This window comes from Telmatherina bonti (assembly GCF_933228915.1).
Source record: "Telmatherina bonti genome assembly, chromosome: 13".
NCBI classification, from domain to species: Eukaryota; Metazoa; Chordata; class Actinopteri; order Atheriniformes; family Telmatherinidae; genus Telmatherina; species Telmatherina bonti.
Genome location: NC_136611.1, coordinates 9,430,869 through 9,446,438, shown reverse-complemented (window position 1 = coordinate 9,446,438; position 15,570 = coordinate 9,430,869). Strand labels below are relative to the sequence as shown.

At 40.0% G+C, this 15,570-nt stretch overlaps 2 protein-coding genes across 2 annotated transcripts in view; both read left to right on the top strand.

Annotated features, from left to right (window-relative positions):
- Positions 1-11,622: 11,622 nt before the first annotated feature.
- selenoe (selenoprotein e) lies at positions 11,623-13,211 on the top strand (the record flags this gene model as incomplete). The annotated part of the gene is made up of 4 exons (XM_079251221.1): positions 11,623-11,727; positions 12,022-12,098; positions 12,379-12,457; positions 13,016-13,211. 4 exons carry the CDS (start codon positions 11,623-11,625, stop codon positions 13,157-13,159), a joined length of 405 nt encoding a protein of 134 aa, XP_079107347.1. The 3' UTR covers positions 13,160-13,211.
- A 600-nt stretch (positions 13,212-13,811) lies between these two features.
- Positions 13,812-15,570, top strand: part of LOC306764199 (transmembrane protein 17A) — a gene marked incomplete at both ends in the record, with an annotated part of 2,999 nt that continues 1,240 nt past the window's right edge. The window contains 2 exons of the mRNA XM_079251248.1: positions 13,812-13,938; positions 15,155-15,261. Of these exons, the coding sequence (XP_079107374.1) occupies positions 13,812-13,938; positions 15,155-15,261 (234 nt within the window). The remainder of the gene's footprint in view (positions 13,939-15,154; positions 15,262-15,570) is intronic.

Sequence of the window (15,570 nt, the reverse complement as noted above, 5' to 3'; positions counted from 1 at the left end):
AAAAAAAAGAAAAACTTCTGGATCCATCACAGGGAAATATTTTGAATTGCAACAAATTAACTTAGCTTTGTTTCAAAATACAAATAAATGCATACTAACCATCCTTCATATGTAGCTCCCTTGTCTGTACTACTTTAATGCTCTAGCAGGATTTGCTCAAAATTTTGTAAAAGCTGAAGTATCAGGGACTAACTAGGATCACTTTTAATTATGGTATTTGTTATCTACAAAGTTTCATGGAAATGCTTATATATTTTGCAGAAGAGATTATTGCATGCCCACTTATGGTAGTTCTGCTTATTTCTAAGGTTTTATGGCGCGTTCCAGATGTCTCAGAGTTCTGAGTGGCCGACAGTATAACGTCATTACCAGGTAGTTGGCGTTCCAAAAGAAGGAAATCAAAGTCCCATCGTAAAAACGTGTATCATGCAAACAAAACTAAAGTGAGGAAATAAAAGAAAAAGGACTACTATAATTATCATGAAATTCAGTGTGAAGTTTAGAGCGTGTACAAAGAAATGACACATTACATTTAGACGTGGATTGGCATTGCATTAGTTCGGTTTGCATTTGGAAGAGGAAGCGCTTTGCTTGTGGTTGTTAAGTGCCAAATACAATTAGCTCAAGAGCTAATCTGCCAAGCTAATTATATGTACTGTTAGCATACTAGCATGCTAAATTTAAATAGCAACCATTATATCTGATAAACAACAGTCAATGTACTATAGTTATGGATGTGTTTATATGCTAATATTAGCATTTATCCTGAAGTTTTATTGTCGATATCTTGAGAAAGAGCCACGGTTTGCTGTTTATTCTCTGAACTACTACCTGAGCCCAGACTTTGTCTAAACCTGGTCTTAAGTTTCAGCTAACTCTTTAAATCAGTTTTAACTTAGTTAACAGCTTGTCAGCTAAAATCCCAGGCAGGAATTTGCACACCCTCCCCCAAACTGTTCCATTTTAGCATGTGACAACATCTTGAAGTCAGATTTATTGCCCACACGGACAGGAATGTTGACACAACTGCCTCCATCTGCCCGTCTTCAACTCGCAGATGGAGAAGATCCTCAGCTGAGTGTACCAACACATGTTCCTTAGCTTTTCATCCTTGACATGTTGTGGGAAAGTTACAGATTGAAAATGTTCTTTGCGTGTCACCGCTGCACAGCGTTTCAGGAAAAACTGTTGTTTAGTGATTGTCAGACTTTTGATGGATTTCTTCTCCTGCTGTTTGTGCGCTGACTTGACGAGACAAAGCTTGTGAAAAGGATTATGAGAAACTGGCAGGTTTTTCATCTTCCATGCAGTTAGTGAGAGTTTTATTCTTTTTTTTCGCTCCTCTTGGACTTGGTTTTTCGCCATTAGCAAGACACAAATAACACAAAGGAGCAACTGTACGGGAGAATCCAAAGCTTGGGCACAAAGTAAAGGTGTGTGAGGGGAAAGAGATCAGTGACATCTCGGCCGCCTGGCTAAACATGACCGGGACCTCAATGCGCCATGTCTGTAGGAACAGCAAGGCTTTAAAACTCAGTCCCAATGAGTCAGCCAAAAGCCCTGGACTTAAAAACCCTATCCCAGTCCCTGTGTTTCCACGGTAACAGGAACAGATTGGAACCACATCTGGTAGCCATTTCAGCCCCTGCAAAGAGAGGAAGAAAGAATTTATGAGAGAGGGGGAAAAAGACAACTATTTTCTGCAATGCAAAGCAGAAAGAAATTGGAGTCGAGTTACACTTGAAAGTGACTGAAAATATTCATATGACCGGAGCAGGAGCAGTTTTACAGTATTTGTGTAGGATTGTGGATAAAAACCCATAAGACGAATTTAGTGGAAAGTAACATAATATATGTTCCAGAAAGAAAAGCAAGATTTAATGCTGAAAAATAGGGGAAAAAAATAATAATGTAGTAAATGGTTTACAGAGATAAGGGTCTCACACATCCAATCACTCATTATGAAAAGTAACGTGACTTTTCCTCAGCATACTTTGACAAGTGACAGGGTTGTGCATCAAGCAGCAACACTCCATTTGCCCTGGCGTGTGCTGTGCTTACACAAAACAACTTTTTGGTGCAGGAGAGTTTGAGATTTTGATGTTGTGAAAAGTGTAATCCTTCCCTGTGTGACATCAACGTGTCTGTTGCAGCGCAGTTTTCTAAAAAATGCTGTCAGCTCATTGCATCAGGCACGATCAGAGGAAATTTGAAAAGACTGTTTTCATCTTTTATCCCTGTCGACGCCGTGTCTGCTAGAAACGCCGTCTAATTGCAGTCCTTCTTACGCGATAAATGTTGTTTCTCAGCCTTGTGGAAATGCAGAAACTATGAAATGACATTTACTGGAAATGGAGCTGGTGCCTTTCTTGTGCCAAAACCACTGAGAACTGAGGTCAGCTTGCAACCAGAATGATGAGGGGGGTGGTGGGGGGGAGCAGCACTAGCATCGGCTGTCTGTTCATAGATTTCCAGTGGCATCTACACGCTCTGTGATTTAAGACTATCATTATAAGAGACATGAAACTACCTTGTGTTGGCACGCAGCTAAAATAAGCAGCTCTTAATGCACAAATTCAGAGCAACCGCACAACAAGCCGACCTCCCAAACAGATGCTCAGAGAAACTGAAGTGCTGAAACTAGATCAGAAAAGTGGAGGAGTTTGCGTTCGATTGATAAATCCATCGGCATTGTGTTTAATGACGTATACCTGCTCGGAAACTATTGCTTTTTTTTTATTTTAATTCAAACCACTTTGCTTCATGTGTGACGTCCTTGAGCTTGTGCATCATTACATCAGCATGTGGGTATGGGGGGGTGGTCAAAGGCACCTCCATCATACAGTGTTTATGATAAATAGCTCTTAAAATGTGAAAAAGGATGTGAATATGAATAGTCAGAAGTATTGTGTCTTTGTCTATCCGGGCAGATTTTTTTCTCTCCTTCTTTTTTGTCTCACATGGAGGGGGTGTGCAAACAGTTGTCTGGAACTTCAAATTGCCCTGGATTTTCCCATTTTGTCAGCATAATTCCGAAGAGTGCATTAGGGGAGACGGTTTGGATGGCTAATAGAAAGCAGATCAGTCCGATGCCTTTTCTCAGTACTTTCTTTCTCTTTCTCCTGTTAATCCCTCTATCCTTCTCTTGTCTCTTTCTCCGTAGCCTATTTTCCTTCTCTCTCATTCACCCTTTTCCCTCCCCCCCCCCCCTCCCACTGCCCATTCATTTCCCTACACACCCATCCATCCGCTATCTGTGCAGCAGAGTGGGACTTCAGACTTCATAATGTGGCCTGAGGTTTCAGCTTTCACATAATTCCACAGGCTGACCCAAAGTGTGTTTTTTTCTTTTTTTCCCCTCCCTATTCTCACTCACTCCACGCTGGAGCAGCAGAAAGAGAGATATTGGGACGGAAAATGATCACAAGACCCAATGTGTCTGCCCAAACCCAAGGAAAATAAGCAGATGGCTCGTGTTTTTTATGCAGTGAACCCCAGCTGTCCCGACAATCATGACGAACTGTAGCTTAGAACAGCTTTGTTATTTGAGATGCAAACTTTCACTCCAATTGTTTTGGGGTTTTTTTTTGGCTAAAACCAGTCAGTGAAACGTGTCGGTGCTGTTTAATCTGCAGGAAAATTTTCTAATTTTGCTTTGTCCTGTTTATTAATGACTCAAACCGCAACTTGTGTGGGCAGATTGTTGGAAAACTACCTGAATGAAGCAGAAACGTTTCTTTACTCGTGCATGGATTCCAGGATATTGTTTGAGGTTGCAGTGCACTGGCATGCAAAGAGAGCTACACACAGTACTTTAAGCGGCCATTCCTTTGTGCTTGTGTGTATACACACCAGTAGTGTACATATATATGACCCTCACAGCCTTGTTCTGCCTCACAGTACAACACTGGAGTCATTATGGGGAGCCATGTGTTTCTGATTACCCAGGCACAGATTAGAGGGAGGGGAGCACTGCTTGCTGTCTGTTTGCCCCCTGGCTTCTCTGATGTGGCCAGCAACTGGACATCCATCAGTGCAAATCCCTTTGCTCCCCTAACCCCCCTTCCCACCTCCACGACAAACCTTTTCTTACATCTTGTCACTGCTGACTATCACCCTATCTTTTTCGCAACTGAGGTTTATAAATTCTGGGATCGTCATCGGTGAAATTATTCTCACTCAACCCACAAGCTGTGCCAAAAATATGTCACTGCTGCGCTCTCACCGCTAAACGCAGCTGTGGCTCTGCCATGTTACGACAGAGGACAAGAGTGTGGTGTTTGTTGTTGCTTTAGCAATCTGATATGTAGGAGACCTCCTCAGGGAAGTTCTTCTTTTTTGATTTGCACCCCCCCTTAAAGGAGGTCAGAAATCAGGGTCAGACACTGAGCAGTGCATGAAAGATCACGATGACTTGCTGCAGAACAGACAGCTGTGACAGGATGAGTTTTAAGGTCTTTTCTACCACCAAGCCTGCCTTCAGAATGTTTAATAGAGCAAAACTCACATTTATCTGTCCTTAAAGTCCTGAAAGTGGGGGGGGGGGGGGGTCAAAACTTAAAAATAATATAAAATGAAAAGTAAAGGTATGCGTTTAAAAAACAAAAGGCTGGAAGCTGAGCCAGTAATGTTTAACTTCAAACATACAGGAAACAAAAAAAGATTTTTTTTTTTTTTACAAAAGGTAAAAAGGATAAAGTAATCATGTTTTTTTTTTTTTACACTACATAAGTTTCCAACTTTAAACTTCTGTGTTTTTGATGTGTTCCAAAGGTATTCTGGCATTCAACATACACATACTATAGCTATTATTGCACAACTCTTTTTTTTCCAGCCCATCGCTAGACAGCTGGATTTTTCTTTAGGGCGCTGCATCACATGCTAGCAACTGGATATCAACACACTGGTCGTTTGAATCACCAACCATGGTTGATTCAGCACAGAAACTAACTAGGACATTTTCAGGGGAAGTAAAGAAAATAAACAGAGTGACAGCAAGAGATAAGTCAACTGACTTTTACCGGCTGGAGAGAGCTCAGAGAAGAGACAGGGTGCGATATGGAGCTCTGTTAGGTGGTGCCAAAGTATGACAAGCTGTTAAAGTCCAGAAATAAAGGAAAGTTTTGTAAGTTTCATGTGATCCTGCATATAGAACGCATTTCTTTACACCACTGGCTCTGATTGGAAGAAATTAGGACAATTACTCCATTGCCAAAATGTAACATTATTAATCTTGTACTTCAGTTTTTACTTCTACGCATCATCGCTGATTCCTGTTTTACAATTGTCCCGTTAATATAATTAACTTCTAAATAGTTTCTGAGCAGAATAGTGCATTTATAATATTCTAACTTGTTTCTCTGTTTAAAACAGAATAGCAAAAGTATATTTTGTCTGTTTAAAATAAATGGAGTCTTTAGTAGAAGTATAAAACAGAGTTAAAATAAATAAGTACCAGTCCTTCAAAACATTTCAAATCTAAATGTTGAAGCTGAAATCAAAAGTAGCTGGACTTTTTTTCTTGTTGAACACGTTTCATCTTTCATCTGAAAGGCTCCTCTGGTTCTGACTCACTGATGAGGAGTTTTTGTTGCTGGTAACAAGAAGCTGTTGAGGTCACATATGTGTCACTGACGCAATCCCTTTACTTTGTCATCTGTGAGTTGTTTACCTGCCTCACCAACACATTTCTGGCTGCAAAATTCAAGGTGTAAATTGTGAAACTGCCAATGAAAGGTTGCTTTGTGTGTTTGGGAGATGATACCTGCCTCCACCACCTCCAGTGCTTTTTCCTGTTATTTCCAAACAAGCTAGCCAAACTTAACCTGTATAACACCAAAGTTAATAACTAAAGGCGTCCAGCTGATATACTGTGGTTGACGGTTAAACCACACCAGTAGTATGCACTCATTTAGACTAAAAAAACTCCTGATAAAGCTGCTTTTTTGTCAGATAACAGGTCAGACATTGTGACAGAAAAGCCGTTCATTGATGGCTCCATCCACATGGAAATGGAAAGAAGTTTTCTGTGCATGAACACAAAGCCACGAAAATCACTGTGGTTTATACGCCAGATTCAGAAGTGGTGTTGTGGTGTAACACTGCCACAGAAATACATTTTTTAGAAAAAGAAAGAAAGACAAAACAGAAATTTAAGGCATGATCATACACTTACCTGTATGATGTAAACAAACAAAAAAGAATCAAACTTACTTTCTTTTTCTTTTTCACAGGTTTACTGTAAAAGCCATAGGTCATGCCTATAGACTGTGTATAAAGAGATGGACGGAGCCTCTGTGACGTCACCCATAGGTTTCTGAAGAGCTGAAATGAAGCTCGGTGGGCGGTTCCTACCATCGCCATGTTGTCGTCTCGCCCGGAAAATACAAATATTGGCAAAGAGGCGGAGCTCAGAGGGGAGCTGTAAGCGTCACGGCGGATGATTGACATCGAGCGAACTCTGAGCTTTCTGTAGCTAAAAGCTAACCAAGCTAACCCCGAGATAATGGGAGCTAACCAGCTAATGGAGGTAAGCGGGCTAAAGCTAAGCCACGTTGTTAATTGGCTAAAAACCGCGGTTGTTTTACATTCTTCTGACTTGAAGCAGGAGATTGGTACCTGTCAATCAAAACGACCCACCCCTAAATATGCCGAACTTCGAGATTAAATTACTTTTAAACGGGCGAGTTAGAAAAAAAATTCACTCCCCCCACAGTTGTCATGAAGGTAAACCTGACCTATTAAACCGAAAATGGATTTTTGAACCAGGTTGTAAACACGTTTATTTCTGCTGTGAAGTTGGCCTTTCCAAATTGGGAGTCTATGGGGATTTGCTCTGTTTTGCAGCCCCTAGCGGATGAAGGGAGAACTGCAGTTTTATGCACTTCCACAGAGGCTTCACTTTTAACTCCCGGAGGTTGCCGCTTGGTCATGTCCTTCATTGTTACAGCTGTTGTCAGGGTTTGCACATGCAGGTTAAGACAAAGGTAGGGCTACAGCTGCATGATGATGATGTATCTTACAAACACGGAACTAAAATGCCCGTATTTTAAAATTCATTCATTTTACAACATTTCTTTTAAAAGTTCGTTTTATTTGGATGAAACATTCAGAATACAACAAAACATGTCACCGTGTAGACATTACTCAAGACTATGTGTCAATTTGCAGTTATATTAAGTACATTTAAAATGTCAATCAGCCTCAGAAAGACTGATTTTATACCTGCAGCATTATTTCATAAAACCATCGCCCAAGTAGTTTAACTCAAAGAAATCTGTGTTGTGACTCTTCACAGAGAAAGCCAGCATGACAAGCTACAACCTCACCATGAATGACTGTAAACAAGCCACACAGATTCTGTTAATCTACTCTTTTTCATGTATATTTTATTATGAGCTGATGGATATTTTGTGTTGGGTTAGGAAATTCTCAAGGAAGGTGAAGGTAATTTTTTACATCTCTGAACCTCTGTAAGGTTACTTACAGTATACGACGACACTGTAATCTGGTTGAAATTCCTCCATGTGGCTGCAACTTACTTTAGTGCTACCTTTTTATGAGCAGGCTAGAGCACGGCAGGCAGACATGCTGCAGGCTTTCCTCCCACTTTCCCCGATGATTCAGACTGACACACACACACACACATTAACACACAAAAACAAAGAAAACCTGCAACTATAGCGGAAAGTATATTTTTTTTAATCATTTTCTGTTTGCTGATGCTTGAATGTCCAAACAGAAACCAACCTGTAGGACACAAACGGGAAATATATGTTTTACTAACACTCATAAGTCATTGAACACATCACAATAAAGTGCAGCACAAACGAATGTCCCGCTGGCTAGTAGACAGCATCCGGTGCTTTGGAGAAACAGGAAGTGTGTGTCTCTTTATAACAAGCTCTCTAAAGTAAGCAGGATCTAAGAGAGGTGTTTTGCTGTTTGATCTTTTTCCAGCTGCAAGTGTTGCAATTTACTAAACTCCGCTGGAAAAAGTTGCTCAGTACCAACTTGCTTTCAAAATTGCTTTCCTCATCTGTGTCAGCTCCATAGCTGTCTGCTTATAAATGTCTACATTTTCCCTTTGTCAGCACATTAATAATAACAACTTCCCCGTCTCTTGGCAGATGCCATGTGATGTAAGCTGAAACATGCTGATTGTGAACACATATGGTATGCATCCACACGTATAAGCTCACCCCACCCCCACAACCCATTGTGTTCTCGCCCCTCTCTTATGCCATCAGCTCTTTTGTTGTTTTTCTAAATGAACTGAAATTCTTCGAGACTGAACTTGCATGTCGAAAATGACGACTGGAACTTTAAGACATAAAAATGCAAACGTGAAACTCCAAAAAAGGGAAAAGCACAAACCTACAGCTTGACGACAACTGCAGAGGGAAGGAAACCTGTTTAAATTTTTTTTTTTTAAAAAGAAAAGAGGGACTATTTTACAGCCTTTTTACACACATTAACACACAGTACAGCGTAGGACTACAAGCTTCAGAGCGCCATGTCTGGAAAAGGTAGAGATAGTGAGATGGTTTTGCTTCAGCATTCCAGGCAGGGATGGTTTATTTTTGTTGGAGACATAACTGTCTGTGGCTAGAAATTGGAAATACATTTTACCCGCCAAACTGCCTGGGAGTTGATGTGCGGGTGTTACCACCCTCTTGTGGTGACCCAATGAATTAGCTTTTACACAACTTGGACGGTAGTGATGTTTTCTTCTTTCGGGGTGTTGACATTGAGCAAATGTGCGATGCTGTCACTGGGTCTGACTTCATAGAGAGAACACAGTGGAATTAAACATGAGTTCTCATGCAATACGGCACTGTGGCAAAGACATGAAAGGAGGAAGAGTTAGAAAGAGAAAAAGCTTTCCATATTGTTTGACTGGATCTGAGGAAAGTCAGCTCTGAGTAGAGAAGTATGCAGAAGGATTTGTTGAAAAATAATGACAGGGATTTAGAAAATTGGACATTTCAGGGAAAACCAAGGATAAGTTTGAAATTGAAAGAAATATGATTGATCAATTCCTTGGGCAAGTTCCTGGTAGAGACCACCACCATGTTTGTGTCCCTGTGGCGAAACTTTAGAGTATAGAAGGTACTAACATTAGTATAAAAACTAGAAGTAACCAGTAAAAACCTGCACAGAAGGTGGATGCATATCCATACTACTTACAGTCAAATTAATACCTGTAATTAAATAGGTGCTTTTGATAAACCACAACATTGATATGCTTATTCAGACATGCAAAAAACAAAGCAGACCTTCTTTCATCAGAGTGGAGGAATTCTGCTTCCCTCTTCTTTGCAGCAGGTCTTCAGCTCTTTGTGGTTTGCAGGGATTCACTGATGCTCTCTAAAGAGCTGAGTTTCCCTCTCCATACTTTTTGAACTTACACCATGGCTGATTCATCAAAGAAGTGCAAGAGGACATTATCAAAGGTGGAAGGGAAAAGAACATGGGAAAGGGACAGAGCAAAGAGAAGAGTTAACACTGGACTGACTATTACTCAGACTACAGGTAGCATGCAAGATTTAAGGCTGAAGGAGTGGACATGTCTATTAAGGTGCTCCCTCCACAGCGTTTCAGTCAGGTTGAAGTCTGGACTGTGACTCAGTCATTGCAAAACTTTGATTCTTTTATTTTTAATTCACTTTGTTGAAGATTTGCAGCAGTGCTCTGGGGTGCCCAAAGTTTTGCACAAGGACTTTGAGTCAGGTGTGTTGGAACAGGGATGCATAGAAACACCTGCAGGATTGTGGCCCTGAAGGACTGGAGCTGGGCACCCCTGCTTTAACTCTTCATTCAGAATAGTACATGGTCCACTTGGTGACAAAAAGGTGTTCATTAAAGCAAGCAGAAAGACTTGGCCCTCCGCATATGCATGATGGGTGATGTCAGGTGTGAGGAACTTGAGATCTGTGCATCATGACGGATCTTTACTGCTTTGGTTGTCCATCACTGTAAGGTTAAGTCCAACTTACAGCGATGGACTTTAGCATTCAGCATGCTAACTGCAGCTTAGCTTTTGGGTTTTCTGCTGTAAGCATTATTCAGACTGAATTCAGGGAAGTGCATTTTAGAGAAAATTAAACTGAAATGAATGTTTTCCTCTTGTCAATGATCTTTTCTCACAGCAGACTGATGGGCTATAAATTGTTTAAAACCTTCCCAGACAGATGAGTAGTAATGGGTGATTCTCAAAGATAAAGGCTGATGTGTTTCTTCTCTAGTAGTGTCACAACACACACCTGAATGCTCTACAACAGCAAACTGACACAACATCTGAGGCAGAGGTGGGCAGACTGATCCAAATATTGATAATATTGTATTTACACTGACACTTAATGTAAGTTTTAAAATTGAAAAGTCATTTTTGGTGGATTCAGTTCACATCAGTAACCAAGTACCCACATGGCCAAAATCAGCTTCACTCACCAAGATATAACCAAATTCAGATTATATTTTAAAAAAAAAAAACCTCAGTAACAACCACGTATGTGGACATTTGGCCATTAAAATTCTAAATATAAGGATTGAAAATAACCACAGAGCCTATAAAAAAAAAAGGAAGAGATGTGGTTTTTGGTGGATTTGGTTCACCAGCATGACAAGAATCTTATAGCCCAGAACCAACTTCTCTTCCCGAGATGATACTAAATTTGGATTTTTATGGTATTAATAACCTGTGGTATCATGTTAAAAAAGTTAAAACATAATAATTCCCTTTGCATTCACACTTTCAATTTGACATCTCAATAAAAAAGTAGTAGCATCGGTGCAAGTAATGACGATACTAAGCATTTATTTACTTGGTATCGGATTGATACCAAATCCTGCAGTATCGCTCTCCACTAATCGGAAGTGTTGGATTTAATTAGCAGCATCTGGCTGCTACTCATCCTCTCAGTTCTTCTGGAAGCAGTAAGGATGTACGTAGTCGTTCCACACAGTGCTTCTGCAAAACGTTAAATAAATAATGACAAGGCATAATATGCTGTGTGTTGTTGTTCATCTGAGGTTGGAGTTCCTTTTCTTTTGTTTTCCAATCAATAAGCAAGAGTGAGACTCACAACTCTCGACCGGTGCTCAAGTTCTTCCTTCAAACATTATTGTGACTGTATTCTGACAAGGCCGATAAGAGTATATACGGTCCATATGAGCTTGAACTGTTCAGCAGTCAGGAGCATATGGCTGGATCTCAGTGGTCACATCCACTTGAAAATATCTTGCATGAGAAAAAGTGATAAGAAAGCACATGTTCTGCAGAGCTCCAGTGGCATTTCAGGTGGAAGAGACCATACAATGTAGGGCCAGGGGCTTCTGGAAAATCAAAAACATGCCAATACCCACAATTATAGGAGCACACATATATTTAAGTAGAACAAATATCAAAATCACAAACCTGATTCTGGATTTTAAACTAAAAGATATGACAAAAACGTCAACAAAAAAACAACAAACTCAACTCAGGTACGCATTGGTCCCCTAAATAGGAGCCTTGTGGTCTTGTCCATCTTGACAACCTGTTGATGCAGATTAAAGAGTTACATATTGTTGGTTCTAACTGAGGGAAAAGAACTCATGGATACTAAATTGTCATTAAAAATGTGGGCCGTCCTGTTGTTCTCTTTTGCACTCGCTGTTCAAGTATCAGAAAGCAACAACACAGCAGTGGAAGAAAAGCCGGTGATCGCCCGAGGTAAACTGCTGGTGAGTTCAGATAGAGATCTCTCCAACATGGATAACTTTAAAATATCATCTAGATGGCTTGTCATGTCCACAGGATATTGCTGAAGAGACTGAAAATTAAACGGACACATGGAGGGACAGGGGAGAGAGTAATGACATTCGGCAGGCAAAATCAGGAAAATGAGGGATGAGTCATTTGCAGTTGTGTCAATTTCAATTCCGCTGAGATGTGAAACCCATTTCTCACCCATTTGGTCATGCAAAGAATGAAAATGTCGAATGTTGTTTGACAATTGTTTGTCGTCATCCCTGCAGGCTCCCAGTGTGGTCGGATGAGGCATAAAGAAAATACCAGAGCTCTATAATTTCCTCATGGAGCGCTGGGCTTTATAGTATCCTTGTCATGTTCTACAGGCTTCGTGTTGGGACCTGACCCATCTACAAAAAATATAAAAAAGCAGATTTTCTCATGAGTAATTTTATAAACAAAACAGTGCTTGTATAAGTTGCCAAATCCACTGCCAGCTTTGTGAGCTTTCCAAAAAAAATCCAGCCTTGCACACTGAAATCATAATAAGGGAGTCTAAAATTAAGCTAAACAGATGGAAATGCCACGTGTTTCACACCTCTGCCTGCCTGTTGTTTGCCTTGATCTGCTTCCTTCCTCTGCAGCCACAACTTGGAGTATGATTCATCGGAGGAGAAGAATCCCCATCTGATTTTCTACGACGAAAAGGACGAAGTTGTAAAGGTGAGATGTGAATTTCTCAGGTAGAGTCAGAGTTTCGACACAGACACAGGTAGTGAAGTTTTAACGCTGCTGCTACATCTGATATCAGATCCTCTGGCAGATACTGAATAACACAGACAGACAGCCTTAAAGGAGAGAGATAAAGCAACGAAGGTTTCTGAAAGCAGAGTGATGTTTTCATTCTGGAGCCTGGTGGCTGGTATGAATACCGATACAGCTCGGAGCAGAGCTTGTCCTGAAATTGCTGCTCACTGCTGCTGTGGCAAAGCTCTTTTACTTGTTATTATCCCCATATGAGGTAATAAACTTCTCCACTGCAACCTTTTATAATGAATTTCTTGGCCTGAATCCACAAAGAGCCACTGCTTTGCTTTATAAGTCAGCTCTTCACACTTTTAGTGCTTCTTTGGTTCAAAATGTTATTTTCCTATTTAAAACGTGTGCAAGTGTTTCCTTAATTTTCTCATTTTGATGGTATATCTGTTGAATTAAAGTAAAAAAACAAAAAACAGAAAAATGCATGCTCCTGTGTGTTTCTGTGCTTCCTCAAAACATCAGACTGTCCCTGTGAAGAAAATGAAGGCGGACGAGATCAGCAGCCTGTTAGACTCACTCGGTTTCTACAAGAGGTCCCAGAAAGGGGAAGAGGTGCCAGAGGAGTTCCAGCACTTCCCCCTGCACGCCCCGAGGGACGAGCTGTGATGACACCATGTGGTCAAACTCTGCCTCTGCAACCCAGGCGCATTTATGAAGAGTGGGGCTTCAAGGCCACAAACAAAGCGCCAGGCACCATTCTGAGGACTCGCTGCTTGGCTGCAGGGTGCAGGGTGTCAGTCGCTGCTGGATGTCAGATTCTTTACTCATTACATTCAAGTAAAAGGCCATAAAACAAACAAATGTTGAGTCAATGTGTTCATTCTTATTCCCTAGGTAATGGAAGTCACTAATTGCCTTGAATTGTGGGGTTTGTATTTAAACATAGCGCTGCAAACAGAATGAGCAAACACTTGTTTTTGTCCTGTTTGATCCCTACGGAGCTTCCCAAAGCAGACATATTTACTCTTCACCATGAATGGCCACTAACAGACTGACTGCCATGCCACTGTTTCGGCCTAATCTTCAGCCCGCCTCCTTCACAATAATCTGATTAGCAGAAGTGTCTGCCAGCATGTGTGCTTGTGCATCCAATAGTGTCTCTGTGTGCCTGCAACTGTGCATTTGTGTTACTAAGGAAAGGACAACAAGGATTAGCAGCACACACTGAGGAAGAAACACATTTTCTTTTAGTTTTTCTTTGTGGATTGTCACGCTTCCTGACTCTTTGGCTCGGACATGGTCACCACCTCTACCCACAATGCCTGTGTTCTACTCGCCTGTACCAGAGAACCTGCAGATGGGCCTGGCCTACATGGGAGGCTCTGTATTCACAAACAACAGGACGGCAGACAGTGACTTCTCCAGGGAGCAGGAGGATGCATCTGGTTTGTTAGAGTATTTAGGCATAGTGTAATTTAGCTTCATAGAAACCATTCTAATAGAGGCGAGTAGAAAAACCAGGGAGATGTAAATGTTTACAAAAAAAAAAAAAAAAGGTTTGTTGTAAATATGTAAAGGACAGTTTAAAAAAAAAAAAATCATATTAGAATTTTTGCTTAAATACCTTCCCTGTAGCGTTATTGCTCTTTTGAAGCTTTTTCTTTGTGTTGCATAAAGTCGGTAAACATGAATACTTCATACTTCATACACCACGTTACTGTAGAACATGAGAATGTGAAGCCAGGTCTGTAAGGTTGCATCTCTTTCTTCTGCTTGGATATTTGCTGCATAATTACTGTTGCAAAGTCATGTCAGTGTTTACATCATACTGAAGCAAATTATCATTGGGGTGATTTAAAAAACTGAATTATGCAAGTATTTCCTGATCACTGCGGTTTTGATATGCTACTTCTCTTACAGTGTTTGCAATTAGCAATTTGCTTCTAGAGCTCCAATGTGTGAGAAAAAAGAAAAGAATCAAGAGAGGAGTATTCAAGAAATTAATATTAATATTAAATGTTAAAAACTGATAGGTTAGGTCATTTGAATTAATTGGTGTTTCTTCATTTGCAGTAAGCATGACAGTGAACATACATGTTTGCCTGCTCTGTGTTTAGCTCTTTTATAAACCTTATTGTTGCTAGTCTATAAAAAAAAAATATGGATGGATTGATTTGATCGTGATGCCTAATCCATATATTTCATCCAATTTACACAAGACTTTAAACATTGTATTTTTGGAGTACTCTCAACACATACTGTGGGTTGAATTAAGATGCTGCACACGGTTTGTTCATTATTGGCTGAAAAATCTTTAGTTTTATTTAATCAGTGCAATCTGATAATTCTGAAATGTTTCAGTCAACTAATTTAATTTGGCTTTATGTTAATGAAATCTGGATAATTTTATCTTATCAGTGGCTGATTAATATTTTGGACAATGTGTCTTTTTCATAATTTCAACCGGACAAAATATTGACTTCCTCCCCTCTTCACATATGCTGCACCTTAAAAATCATAAAAATGTCCACATGACTGATTTACAAGCTAAATTTTTGCAGCTTTTAACATCTGCTGTTGTTCTATTATTATTTATTTGTTTTTCTAATCATAATGCTGATGGTATTAAATTAATTTATTTTTCATTATTCTGCCTTTCAGTGGTCAATGAGCTGGTGTCTCATCTCCCTCTTCAGATGCTCTTGTACTTCAACATGTTTTATTTTCCCTGCTGGTGGTTTTCTGCTGTGTTCATGCTGGAAGTAAAGGTTAGTTGGAACACCAGTCTCATGCAGAATCAAGTATTTTACAAAGCACTTTTCAAAATAGAAATGTAGAAGAAAGAACATACTAATTAATGTAGTTCTTTGGGTTCAAAGCAATCAGTATGACAGCTGCCCCCATTGTTGGTGACCCATCCTCTTCACCATGAACCCTGATTATATAATCATTATCCTCTAAAACAACTAAGTGTTTAGTGTGTTTTCTTTTTTAACTTGTGCAACTTAAAGGTGGAGTATGTAAGATTTTCAATATTTAAAAAAAAAAAAGTTGACTAACACAAAAACTACAATCAT